At 38.6% G+C, this 13,834-nt stretch overlaps 1 protein-coding gene across 1 annotated transcript in view; it reads right to left on the minus strand.

Annotated features, from left to right (window-relative positions):
• Positions 1-13,834, minus strand: part of syne1a (spectrin repeat containing, nuclear envelope 1a) — a 185,856-nt gene that overhangs the window by 61,910 nt on the left and 110,112 nt on the right. The window contains exons 69-78 of the mRNA XM_041806166.1: positions 13,512-13,658; positions 12,254-12,379; positions 11,940-12,116; positions 11,569-11,834; positions 11,248-11,404; positions 9,409-9,807; positions 7,584-9,188; positions 4,150-4,487; positions 2,087-2,231; positions 1,564-1,782 (exon numbers count right to left, since the gene is read on the minus strand). Coding sequence (XP_041662100.1) covers positions 1,564-1,782; positions 2,087-2,231; positions 4,150-4,487; positions 7,584-9,188; positions 9,409-9,807; positions 11,248-11,404; positions 11,569-11,834; positions 11,940-12,116; positions 12,254-12,379; positions 13,512-13,658 — 3,579 coding nt within the window. The remainder of the gene's footprint in view (positions 1-1,563; positions 1,783-2,086; positions 2,232-4,149; positions 4,488-7,583; positions 9,189-9,408; positions 9,808-11,247; positions 11,405-11,568; positions 11,835-11,939; positions 12,117-12,253; positions 12,380-13,511; positions 13,659-13,834) is intronic.

The raw sequence follows: 13,834 nt of genomic DNA on the forward strand, positions 1-13,834 counted from the left end.
CATTTTTGTGAGAAAGACAAATAAAAAATAATTCATATTCTTCGTATCCATTAAAAGACCCACCAAGGGACAAGACAAAAGGGGTCCAGGGGGTTCATTGACTTCACCTGGTTAAGAACTGGTTTTCAAATGGTGTATAAATAGTCAGCACGGGCATCAGTGTATCTCAGCTGATAGAGCAGGCACCCCTAAGCAGAGGCTAAAGTCTTTAACACACTGGTCACAGGACCGATGACCAGGCTACCTAGGTGCATGTTTGGTGCATGTCTTCCCTCATTTTTTTCTTATATTTCCTTATAATTCTCTCTTCAGCTGTCCTACCTAATACAGACAAAAACTGCAGAAAAATAACCTTGGAAAAAAAGTTATCAGCACGCCCTCTTGTAGTGTACCAATCTTTCTTTAAGGTCAGATGTCTCCTTGCTAGTAGTGTAGAAAATGCCAACTTTTTATTGTTTTAATTGATACTTAGATCTTGTGGTATTGTTTCAAATATTGCTATTATGGTGAGAGGTTCTATTTAAATTCAATTCTTCTATTTAAATAATAATAATAATAATAATAATAATAATAAAAGAAAATATTAAACAAAAATTTCTCAGTTTTGGACATGGCATATAACAGCATCAGATGTATGTGAAACAATAGCTGGTGTTGTTCCACAGCGATCACAACTAGGGTAGATGTCTTATGTAAATTTGGCCAGCCTTGCATTAGACCAGTGCAATCTATGAACAATTTTAAATGGCATGATTTGATGTTTTAGAAAAATTGAAGATTACTGTATAGTTTCTGTTATTGTCTTCATTTTGGGCTTTAAGACAGTACAAAAATCCAAAATGAAAGAAAAACAGTTTAAAATTAAAAAAAACAGTGGAACTTTAAATTGCAAAAAGGGAAGTTTAATGGTGATTCATAAAAATGTGTTGGACAATATTTGTTCTTTGACTTGTCCCTCATTTATATTTCATGTAAAGTAGATGAAATAATTAATCCCTTCATGCCTCCTAAAATACACAAAAATCTTCATTTTGCTAACAGTCTGCTGCTATATACTGTACAGTATTCACTGTAGTCAGGCAGGAACAAGAGCCTACAGATGCAGACCCTGAGAATGACATCATAAGTAGAACAAAGGGGCCATAGAAAACTGGTGGACAACAGAAAACTGGCCACATACGAGGAAGTGACCGCCATTCCTTACTGTTTGACCTCATTTCCTATTATGGCCCAGTGGTTTGTGGGAAGCCTCATGTTTGAAATAGACCTAAAGGCGGGTAAACGCTTCATGACATAGTGTTTGGCAGGAGGAAACAACTGGCCTGAAGCCTGAAGTTACATCACAGCACACTGTGGAGTATTCAGTTTGTGTTGCATTTGACCCAAAAGCAAAAATAACTTTCTAGGCTTCTGTGTTTGTGGGCTGTGAGTATCATGCGAGTACAGAAAGTAAGTTTTGCACTGTAAATTATTGATCAAGCATGAAGAGCACACACACTCACAAGGGGAAACTTGTCAAATACAGTGGTAAAAATAGATCAATCATAGTATGGCATCTCCTACCCTCTCAGTGAAGTTGCTCCACTCCCTCAAAGTGTCCTCTAGCGCCCTCTCCTGGGCTCGGGCCACACTGCGGAGCTGTGTCCATCGATGCCACAGAGATGATACTGAGTGGCTGATAATAGCTTTGCCGGACTCAGAAGTGATCTTCTCTATCTCTGTTGCATTCTCCTTTAAAGTATTCAGAGGCAACTCCAGCAGGTCGACATGAGCCACCAGAGACTGCAGCCAAAAGCAGACAACCGTCATTTTTCATAAATGAATACTCCTGTATCATTTATAAAACTGGAAAATGAAAATCTCCTCTAAAAAATAACAACTATTGTGCAAACACACACAAGAAAACAAGGAATAATGCATTAACACTCCACTGATTAAATATTAATGTGCATCTGCTTCCATGACAAGAACAAATGTTGGAATTTACCACAACGGCAACAAGGGACACAGCAAATGCAAGTTAGACATTCTCTATAAACATCAGCAAGGACATTTTCTTTTTTCTGAGTATGAAACTATACCCCACCTTGTATCGTTGACATTTTTCTTCAGCCTGCTCGACACTGATGGCTTTAGCTGTGGTGAACATGGACATCTTGCTCTCTGTGTCATTCATTTGTTCAACTAGTGTCTCCTTTTCATGTTGGAAGGAGGTCCACAGAGCTGCACAACTATTAAAACCAAACAAAATATACAATTGTTTTTTAAGAGCAAGTTATTGTTGAAATATACAGAATGTGGACTAAGAGTAGGGTAAAATACTGCTGTATATTAATAATATTAGCAATTACAGGGTGACTCATAAATTGATGTGTAACCCACAGTAACAATAATATAATGATAAAGCAATTCTGCCATGACTGACATTAAAATACTGGAGCATAACAAACAGGCAGCCCATGAGAAGGAAGGGGGAAAACTTTTATATACCACAAGCCTTTTCTCTAATATGTTAACATTGTGCAGAAGTCAAATCTGTGGGATTGTGTACAAAACCTGCACAAAACCTAGGATTGCAAAAAAATAGAAAAAAAGGGAACTATTTAGGGCACTTGACCCCAACAATAACCTGTTAACAGACTCCAACAGCTGATCACCAGGCCAAAGTGGTGCAGATGGCCTAATGGTTAAGTTGCAACCCATGTATGTGGATGGTGTGTTTCCTACATGCCTATCTCTGACCCACTCGCCCCTGTTTCTGATTCAATGCACTGTCCTCTTCCATCAATAAAGGCAAAAAATCCCAAAAATGTATCTTAAAGAACTTCTAGGGACAAGAGTTGGAAATTAGCAATCGCTATAAACTAACTGTTCAGCATATCAGCGTCATGCTCTGTAATTAAACTATGTTAAAAGGTATCTTTCCTATGAAATAAAATCATTCATTAATTTATTAAAAAATAGTTGGGCAAATCCATCATGCAAAGCTTCAAGCTGAAATGTTTGTGCCCGATCTGAGAAAGACTGGACCAGTCGTTTCATTGGAGAATGAGGCAGTGGCTATAGGCAGGGTTTAGTTTTACTCTGAGCCAGTAAACAATTGCAACCAGTGAATCAATTAGCTTGGATGCCACTATAATGGTCATTTTATTTCAGAACTAGACAACATTTCTTTATCAAAAGATAAGTAAAGAACTACTCTGTATGCTTTTCTTGGTGAAAAAATCTATCAGCTCTTCTCTCAACCAGCTTTGGTGTGAGTTTAATTCACCAACTGGCTCCACTGAGTTGACAAAAATATCACCAACCACTTGAGCTTGAGTTATGTAGTTTACTCCAAGGAACAAGTCATGCCAACGATATCTTATGTGAATTTGCTGTAATTGGCCTGTACTAAACGTGACAGACAGAAGTTCATCCAATAACCCCCATTATTTTTTAAAGGTTCTGCCCTTCCCAAACACAGACTATGGGCTGTTGTCCAAATGGATGTAGTTTTTTCCCATGCAGTAGATACATGAAACAATCTATCTTGCGTATCATGAAGCAGTGAAGCTGTGAGTCACAAGAGCAGGAAATCTGCTGAGAGCACCATCAAATTTAAACATAATATTGATATTTGGCACCCACTACTCAATAGCTGTATCACAAAATTCAGTAACATACTATATTGTAGTACTGATAATTTTTCTCAAGTCCTACAACAAATATCCATTCTGACTCGTGTTCTCATTAAGAACTACTTGTTCCAATTATCAATTTTATAAAAAAGAGAGCAATTTAAACAGATCTTTCTGCTATTTGAATCTTCGTATCACTACTTCATGACTCTCCATGGTGACGGGATGAAAAGAATTTGAGGGATGAAACATGACAGACACCAGTTTAAAGTAAGTAAATGCATTACTCTGGCTTTACCTTTGAAGGGGCATTTTGTGTACTTATGTGGTAATGTATTGTTATATGACAGTCTTGTATTATATCAGAAGAATTGCTGTATTAGGATATTATCAGTATCATGGAGTGACATATCAAGCATAATATGAAATCATATTTCATCATATCATATTGTAAATCATCCTGTAATTTCCTCCCCTTAGTGGTGACTGCACATTCCAGCTGTGTGTATATATAAACATCCATACACACCTCTGATGAGTCTCTCTGTAGGCATCCAGTTGCTGTTTGACTTTTGTATGTCTCAGATGCACTCCTTCAGCTGTTTTTCTAAGTTCAGTCATCGCTGCTGCCTGCATAAATTCCTCCAGCTGAATGTCCAAAGTTTTTAGCTCCTCAAAAACAGCTGTGGAGTTCTTTTCCCAGGCTGAAATCTCTTCCAGGTCCTGCACACAATCCGTCTGGCTGTCAAGCTCCACCCCTGAGCTGCGCCTCTGGAGCACAGCTGCAGCAGAGTCCAGCCATGCCTGCTCATGCTGAAGAGATAAGTGGTACCTCTGCACCAAGGAAAGGGCCTGATCCACAGCCAGCTAGAATATGCAGAAGGTGATTTAATTAACTTTTGATCTTTGGCTTCTTATACTTTCAGCATTAAATAAAGCATATAACAAGGCTCAAAATGTTTGTGTAAACATTAAAACACGCATGGGCCTGCTAACAAAAAGTGTAAACCTTGTTCAAAAATCAAAACGTGAAAATATCTTCCCTTGGAAAATGAGTGAGGTGTGCGTACCCTCTATTGTTGATCTGGAAAGGCTCCGTTATGATGTACTTTTAACTTAGTATGAGAGGCAACCATGTCTTATGGATGTGGCACTTCAACACATTTAATCTATTTATAAATTAATAAAAACATAAGCTTTTATTCAAAAAGCATGAATTTCTTAAAATGTCTTAAAAATTTCAGCTTCCCTAGGCCTTTTAATATTAATATTAATGGTGAGGAGCAGAATAAAGTTAAAATTAAGTAGGTGTGGGCCATGAATGAAGGATCAGATTTCTGCTTAATTTAGAATATGAACTTAAATGCAGAATAGACCTGCAAATAAATTCTCCTGGAGCATGATATGACAAGCTCTTTGCTGTTACTCCCCATTAAAAAGGGGTAAAGTCCCATGGTGTTCACATAATGTAAAATATTGTCACGTGATATAACATCATGTAACATACATGAATCACGTAATGTTACCACCCGTAATATAACCTCCTGTACTGTAACATCACAAAATGTAACAACACATAATGTAACATCATGAAACGTAACATTACATCATGTAACATTATGTAATGAAACATCATGTAATGTAACCTCCTGTACTGAAGCATCACATAATGTAACATCACGTAACATAACATTACGTAATGTAACATCACGTTATGTAACCTCCTGTACTGTAACATCATGTAACATAACATCATGTAATGTAACCTCCTATACTGTAACATCATGTACTGTAACGTCACGTAATGTAAAATCACGTAACGTAACATTATGTAACGTAACATAATGTAACTTAATGTAACATCACATAACATAACCTCCTGTACTGTAACATCACATAATGTAACATCACTTGATGTATAATCACATAAAGTAACATCACGTAGCGTAACATTATGTAACGTAATGTAACATCACATAACGTAACCTCCTGTACTGTAAAATCACATAATGTAACCTTCTGTGCTGTAACATCACGTAACATACATAAATTAATGTAACATCACGTAATGCAACCTCCTGTACTGTAACATCACGTAATGTAACCTCATGTACTGTAACATCATGTAATGTAAGATCATGTACTGTAACATCACATAATGTAACCTCATGTACTGTAACATCACATAATGCAACCTCCTGTACTGTAACATCACGTAATGTAACCTCATGTACTCTAACATCACGTAATGCAACCTCCTGTACTGTAACATCATGTAATGTAACCTCATGTACTGTAACATCACGTGACATACATAAATTAATGTAACATCACTTAATGTAGCCTCCTGTACTGTAACATCATGTAATGCAACCTCATGTACTGTAACATCACGTAATGTAACCTCATGCAATGTAGTCTCCTCTGTAACATCATGTAATGTAAGATCACGTAACATAACATAATGTTACAAAACACCATGTAATGTAACGTCCTGTACTTTAACGTCATGTTACGTGGCATAATGTAATGTAATGTCAAGTAACATAACACAACGTGATGTAACATAATGTATCATTTGATATAGTATCTTATCTTTAATTTTTGAAACTTTCATTATGAAAAACAAAGTTTTAAATTATCCATGGACTGAAAAAGAGAGTTTGCTCCATTTACCTTTTTTATTTCTTCATTCTATCATTAAAGGACTCAGATTTGTGCAGATTTGTGCAGTTTTGTGCATTTCCCCTTTAACAATAAAGTACTTTGAGAAGCTAGGCTATATAGCAGCCACCGATGGGTATAGCTTCTTGTTGTAATTTACAAAGTTTTAGATAAGAATTGGCTTAAAAAACTATGCTAGCTCAAATGTAAATTATATTTAGATTTTTGTAGCATTTAATTTTTCACCCAGAAAGCCTCAGTATTTGTTACTGTTTTGCAATGCAAGCTTCTGCTACTATGCTCTTCCGCCTCAGTGTATCTAACAGCTGTTATTGTCAGTGGGCTTCGGCAGAGGAAACAACTAAAGATAAAACAAAACTAAAATGAGCGATTTTGAATCAACTGACATGTAAGTGTCATGTACTGTGGAAACAAGGGGATACTTTTATGAGCTGGAGTACTTGGTTGAACATAAAATAAGATATTCCTTTATTAGTCCCACAAGGGGAAATTCCATCTTCAGATAGAGACTCAGAGAGAAGGAAGAGAGAGGGACAGAAACCTTCGTGAAGATTGGTTAGCAGGAGAGATCCAAAGTTACCTGACGGAGTTAAGAGTGGAAACAAGTCCATGTACAGGAACACAGAGCTGCTGCTGTCACAAATGGGACGTATCAGCATTTCTGTGGTTCACAGATGCCTGCAGTCTGCATCACTCTATCCAAAGTTCCTGCCTTACTAAACACAGTTTTACCAACCTTCTTCAACTTCTGGCAACATGGCAAAGACATTCTTTTTCGCTAAGATTTATTTTTGGGCTTTTTGTGCCTCATTCATAGAGAAGGACAGTGGATAGTTAGAAACAGGGGTAAGGGAGTGGGGAGAGACATGCAGGAAAGAGCCACTGGCCAGATTTGAACCTGTGCCGTACATGGGGCATGCCTTAAACCACTCAGCCATCTGCGCCCTTCAAATGCATTCTTATGAATAAGATAATTGATATCTGGGTTTTTCCAGTTAAATCAGTCTTCAATAATAAAAAAATAAGTTAAAAAAAATAAAAATTGAAGCTAAGATATATTTCTCCAAGGTAACAAAGTGTATCGCATCATATCGTATCACATCGCATCATATCGCATTGCATCATATCATATAGTATAGTATTGTATTGTATGGTATCATATAGTATTTTATAGTATCGTATGGTATTGTGTTTTGTTGTTTGTATTGTGCCATGCCATGCTGCTAAAAAGATGACAAGTTCCAATAAAAGAGATTAACAGATAAAATATTCACTTGCCTGTTTTTTGCTGATTTCTTGTTGAACTTCCTCTCCCAGCTTTGTCAGCTCCTGCAGTTTCTCTTCTATGTGGGCAGGAACAGTCTCTTTTTTACTACAGTACCTTTGCTTTTCTCTGCTTTCTAAGACATCTCCCAACCTCAATCTACTTTGCACTTCCTCTTCTACGTTCTTCAGTTCAGACTTCTCCTCCTGCACCCTCTCAGTTTTGACCTCTGAAAGGGTTAAAGGATTTTTCAATTTGTCCTTGATAGTCCTGAGCCATTCCAGCACTTTCTCCATATCCCTCGAAAAATCTTCACTCTCTTTGACTCTTATTTCACTTTCTCCAACAATACTTTTTACTTTTCCTCTTAAAGACTGCAATGATTCAAGCTGCAGTGTAGTTTCCTGTAAGGCAGTGGGATCAAACTTTAGACCAAGGCCTTTAGTCTGTTCATTACATTCTTCAGCTTGCAAGCTCACAAAGTCCAGACTTTGAAGCAGTGTATAAAGATTTGTGATTTTATCCATGGCACCTATTTCTGTGTCTGACTTCAATTTGGCCAGCTTCTCTTTTACAGAGTTTATCTCTGAGTCTACCTTGGCAGATACTCTGTTGTGTTTAACTAATGTTTTCAAACAATTATCTAAATGTCTAATTTTCTTATCATTTCTCCTTTTCATAGTGTTGTAGAGACTCACTAGCTGTTGAGTCTCTTCAGCTCTGTATTGCTGACCCCTACTAAGAAATCCTTCATTTTTGCCATGCAGTTCTCTCACAGCTTGGTTTATATGATGTAAACTCTCATCAATATCTCTGTATTCTTTAATTAACTGATTAAATTCTTCCTCTCTTATACTGATAGTCTGCTTCTCCAGATTGTCAAACTGCTCCTGAACCTCCTCCAGTGCATTACGAGTAATATCAAAGAAAGTGCTGAACTCTTTTCGCTCTAAGATTGTTTGCTGGACTCTGTCTTTTTTCTCTTTGGCTAGAGCTAGAATGGCATTGTACTGCTGAGGCAGAGCATTGAGCCTCTCGTCTAGGTAGCAGTGATCAATCTCATTTAGAGTGGGGAGGATCTCCTGGCCTATTCTTTGGACGATCAGAAGGAGGTTCTCGTACTCCGAAGCTTGTTCTAGGACATTCTGAAAGTTTGACAGTTGTGTTTGCAGCTCCAAGCTATCATCAACGTTGCTTAAATTGATTTCAGAGAAGGTGATGGCATCGGCTCGTCTCAACCAATGACAAGTCTTATCCAAGTCAACCTGGAAGTACTTCCTGGAGGTCAGGGCTTTCTCTAAGTCTGTGAGACGCTGGGTAGTTCTGTGGAGGGCAGTTTCAAATGCTGCCTGTAGCTTCTCAAGTCTTGACAGGGTTTCTGCTCTCTCTTTATCAGTGGCATCTCTTTCCAGCTCTCGGCCCTGCACCCACAGAGATGCCAGCTCTCTCTGGTATGCTCGTAAACCGCTTTGGACACTTCGACAAGCAGTAACTTGTTTGGATAAGTCCTCAGGGAGCAGTGCTATGTGGTCATCTATCAAAGCCTTCCTTTCTTGTTGTTGTACCCAAGAGAGTGCTCTCCCCAATCCTTGAAGGAATTGTGTCCTTTCTGTAAAGGCCTGGAGACAGAAAAAAATGCACAACACAGTTATTTTTACAAAATCTTAAAAAAAGATGCAGAAAACATTCTAAGGAACAAAAAATCTTATCAGCAACCATGGTAAATTAAAGTAAGTACATATTTTCATTAGATAATTTCAACAGATCAGAAGAAAGTTAGGTCCCGTAGGTCTAAATTAAAACTGCACCAGCACCCAATGTAAAAATCCAGCTGCTAACCTTACTGAGATACTTCCTCCTCTGAGCCACCCGAGCACCCAGAGCCTCCACCTCAGCTTGAGCTTGCTCCACAAGCTCCTGCAGGCGTCTCTTCTCACTCAGCCCCAGTCTGGAAGCCACAGCCTGGGCCTCACTCACAGCCTGACCCAGCAGCTGCTGACGAGCCTCCAGTTCTACACAAACGCTCAGGTGGTCAAACAGGAAACTCTGGGCCAGATCAGGGGGTGGGCTAGTTTTCAGAGCTGAGGTAAGAGCGGGTCGTTGTTCTTCCACCCATTCCCTGGCATCCCTCAGCTGGCTTTCGACGCGAGTGAGATCCTCGAGTGTCTGTGCTGAGTCTTGAATCTTCTGTTGAATCAGAGATTCAAGTTGTGCCCAACGGTGCTCAAGATGACCCACCTAGTGTAAGGAAAAACACAGCTTAAAACTATAATACATACTTTAAGTCTGTATTTTCAAAATCAAAGGTTTATGGAGTAGAAGTATGGAGATTATGGGGGAATTACAGTTGACCATTCTCTGTTTTGGACAGGGGAACCTGGATTTTGTGTTTTTGTCGACTGACTTCAGTGTCTACCCCTCATGTATGACTCAATGAAGCTTTGTTCTGCAGGGGAGGGAACACTCACCTTTTAAGAGTCACACCTCAACCCCAATAAAATATCAATATCCTGAAGAATTTCCTCTGTGCCATGTCTACTGTTCATTTTGTTGATCAAAAAATTGACTAAAAATGTTCATCGGTCATTATCTTGCTCATTCTAGTCCTTGCTGTCACGTATGTTTGTTTCTCTTCTCCTATGTTCAAAAATTCCATAAAATATGTTTTTAAGAAGTTTGTTGACTACCCTTTCCATGAGAAAGACAAGACTAAGACCAGCTAAAAACAGAACTTTGATGACAAAATCTCCAATGAAAGTAAGTTTTTGTGGAGGAGACTATAAGACTAAGGGCGTTTTCATATCTCTAGTTTGGCTGATCTAGTCCAAATCAAGGACCAGTTTGTTACATTTGATGTCAACGTTGGTCTGTGTTCACATAGGGGCATTTAAAAGTGGACCAAAACCTGTGATATGGTCAGTTTCTTGTGGTTTATGAATACACCTATACAGGAATACGACTCTGATACTTCGACCTGAGATAAATGCATTTGAAACAAATACTTCAGTGGTAAATAAATCTTTAATAAATAAATAAATGAAATCTGTGAGAGGAGTGAACTCTGTCTAATACTTCGTACTAATGCAGTCTTAATCAATGTGATATAGTTTCCAAATTACACAGTTATTTCTCCAATAACACATCATCAGTTCAGATGAGGTGAGCAGATGTGAGAGTTCAGCTGTTTATAATCATGCACATAATAAACTTGCATCTTTATGGTTACTGTTCTCTGCCCTTTTGTTAATATGATGAACATGGAATTACACTTAACATTGATAAAAAAAGAACTGTCAAACTCTGTTGCTTATTCTTCCACAGTGCTCTTCCTAAGTCATGTTCTGCCTCTTTAAACGGCTCACTCTTCTCCTACGACAGGGATAGGTGCTAGACCTCAGGAAACTTTCTTAGAAACTTTCAGGTGTGCATATGTGAAATTGGCTCTAGACTGCAAAGCTTTTAACTGGAACTTTTCACATGTCAACATTTAAATTGCCTTTTGTCCTTCTGTAACCAACATGCTTTAGAATGTATCAATTTTATACCTATGTTAAACTGACCAGAGCAATAGGACCAAGCCAAAGTTTCAGTATCCATCACAGCACTTATTAGAAACAAACATAAATAAACATAACATAATGTGTGCAATGATGCTATCAGAGATCTTTTGTCTCTCACCTGCTGTTTGACCAGCTCCTTGTCCAGCAGGCTAAGTCGAGGTAGTATAGCATGTTTCTGATCTCTGAGGTCCTCTAATGTTGCCCTCTGCTCTTCAAGGTCACTGGACAGCTTCCTGAGAGCCTCTAGATGCTCACTTGTACTCTCTGTGTCAGCCCTAGGTGTACAAAAGCATTGGATGAGGGATCAGGTCTTAGCAATATAGTTGTAAAGACACTGTATATGCTTTTAAATTTTGTTAAATGTGACACCTGAAGAAATGCTTGTAAATACTGAAAAATATTTAAAACTCAACACAAAAAATTCAGGAAATTTCAATACCTGGCAAGGTAGTCCCATTCTCTGGATACTTGGTGGAAAAGTTCCTCCACAGAAACCACAATCTCCTGGTACTCCCCACTTCTCTGCATGTCCTCCCCCCGCTGCGTCTCCAGCTCTTCTGCCCGCTGGCCTAGATCCATCCAGCTTCTCCTCAGCCTCCTTATCTCCTCCAGGGCAGGAGAGACCTGTCCATCTGTCAGCCTACCAACAGCTTCACTCAGATGTGTGACCTCGGACTGTCTCTCCTTAATCTGCTGAAGGAACTCCTGCACAAAAGATAGAGGATATTCAACCCTCAACACGAGTCTTAGTAGATAAACCCCTCTAGTTCAAAAAATCCTTTATCGTCTTCCTGCAAACCACACACAGACCTGTGCTTTGTCCAGCTGGTTCTGTGCAATCTTGGGCTCTAGCTCTGCGGGTCTCCTGATGAGGTTCTGAAGTTGCTGCTCTGTCTCTCTCAGCTGGACGTCCAGATCTGCCTTCTGTTCATCAATGTCTCTCCAGCTGTCCGCTACCTCCTCACAAAGAATCATACGCTCCTCAATCTAGTCATGAAAACAGAAAGAAATCATTATTACTCTATGCAGAAAACCAAACAATTTTATTCAAGCTAAAAAATTACAGCTAAAGAAATAAACACTCACACTTAAACACTTTAATATTTGTTTAGAAGTTCACAGACCTGCAGTTTGACCTGCTGTATAGCTGCTGCGGTCTCTCTGACCCTCGGTTCGGACAGGTCACATGTTGAGCACACAAGCTGGAGGTAAGTGCTCGCCTGTTCCTGGAGTGCCCTCTCCTGCTTCACCTGCCATAAACATAGCTTGTAATTGGCCCTGTGACTTTATTGGCTGGTCAAAGGATCTCTTTGGGAGCATATGCATGTACATTTGGACAGATTTTGGCCCTGTTTCAGAAACATTACATCAAATAACTGCCCATAAGATTGCTTTATGACAACCATGGACATGAATTACATTAAATCAGACAACTGTTCACATTTGCAGCAGTCTGATGAAGTGCTCTGATATCAATAACCAAAGCAAGAAACTGATTAAAAATCAATTATGATGTCCACTAGTGCTGCACAGTTTTAGTTAAGGAACACATGAGTTTAAGAGTAGAAATTTTAATGAACTGACACACCTAAACTTATTATGCATAACCCATATAAGCAGTCTTTAGAACAATGGCTCTTAACTGGTCAGGCGTCAGGACACACCACCACCTCCTGAATGAGCAATCATGATCCAAATTTCTGAAAATTTGGTTCAATTTATTTAACAATGAATCCTGAAGTTTGTGTCTTATTTGGAACAAAATGAGACCGAACAAAAAGAGCGTAATTTCAGAAACCCTAAAATGATATGCATACACACAATTAATTTTATTCCATTACCCATGACAGGTATAAATTACAGTTGTTTTCTAGCGATTCTGAGAAACTACAACATCAAAAAAAAAAAAAAAAAAAAAAAGCCTTTTCTCAAGAAATTGACCAAAATGAACACGTTAATCAGGGTAAATGATAACAGGGGGAAAAACAGGGTAAATGAGATAAGTGGATGTATATTTGCTAAGACCTTCAATACATCATGGACTTTTTGCCACAGTTTGTTCCAGGAACACCTTGGTGACCCACTGAAAGCAGCCCGCGACCCACTTTTGGGTCTCCACCCACCAGTTAAGAACCACTGCTTTAGATTACATTTAAAATAATAAATAATAAATATGGAACGTCTCTCCAATCCCTTTTCCATAGTAATATGTTAATTTTATAGTATTTTCACTATTCAAATGTGTCATATCATAAACTGTACATTTCTTTGGCTGGACAGATGCTAAATCTTTTCCCTACAATGTGTACTTTGCATAGTTGTTTGTGTGTGACCAATAAATGGGAACTTAGATTTGTGAATTTGGGGTATAGGCTTACTCACCTGTTGTAGCGCCTCCTCCAGGCTAAGAGGAAGATGTGAAGGAGGCTCTGGTTCCTCAGAGACAGAGGTCAACCAGGTCTGGCATTGCTGTAGTGTGTCTTGAAGACTCACATGTCTCTGTAATTCATGATCCAGACTCTGATAAACCTGTTAGACACAGCCAGATAAATTTTAGTGATTCAAGTGTGAGGACTGAACACGTTTTAGTAATCTGAAGATTAGTACAATTACTTTAAAGCACCCATGAAGAATTTTTCACTGGTAATGAAACACCTTTATATGACCTGCAACAACACAGGTCACCCATGGCATGAATGATAGTT

This window comes from Cheilinus undulatus, linkage group 14 (assembly GCF_018320785.1).
Source record: "Cheilinus undulatus linkage group 14, ASM1832078v1, whole genome shotgun sequence".
Classification (NCBI taxonomy): domain Eukaryota; kingdom Metazoa; phylum Chordata; class Actinopteri; order Labriformes; family Labridae; genus Cheilinus; species Cheilinus undulatus.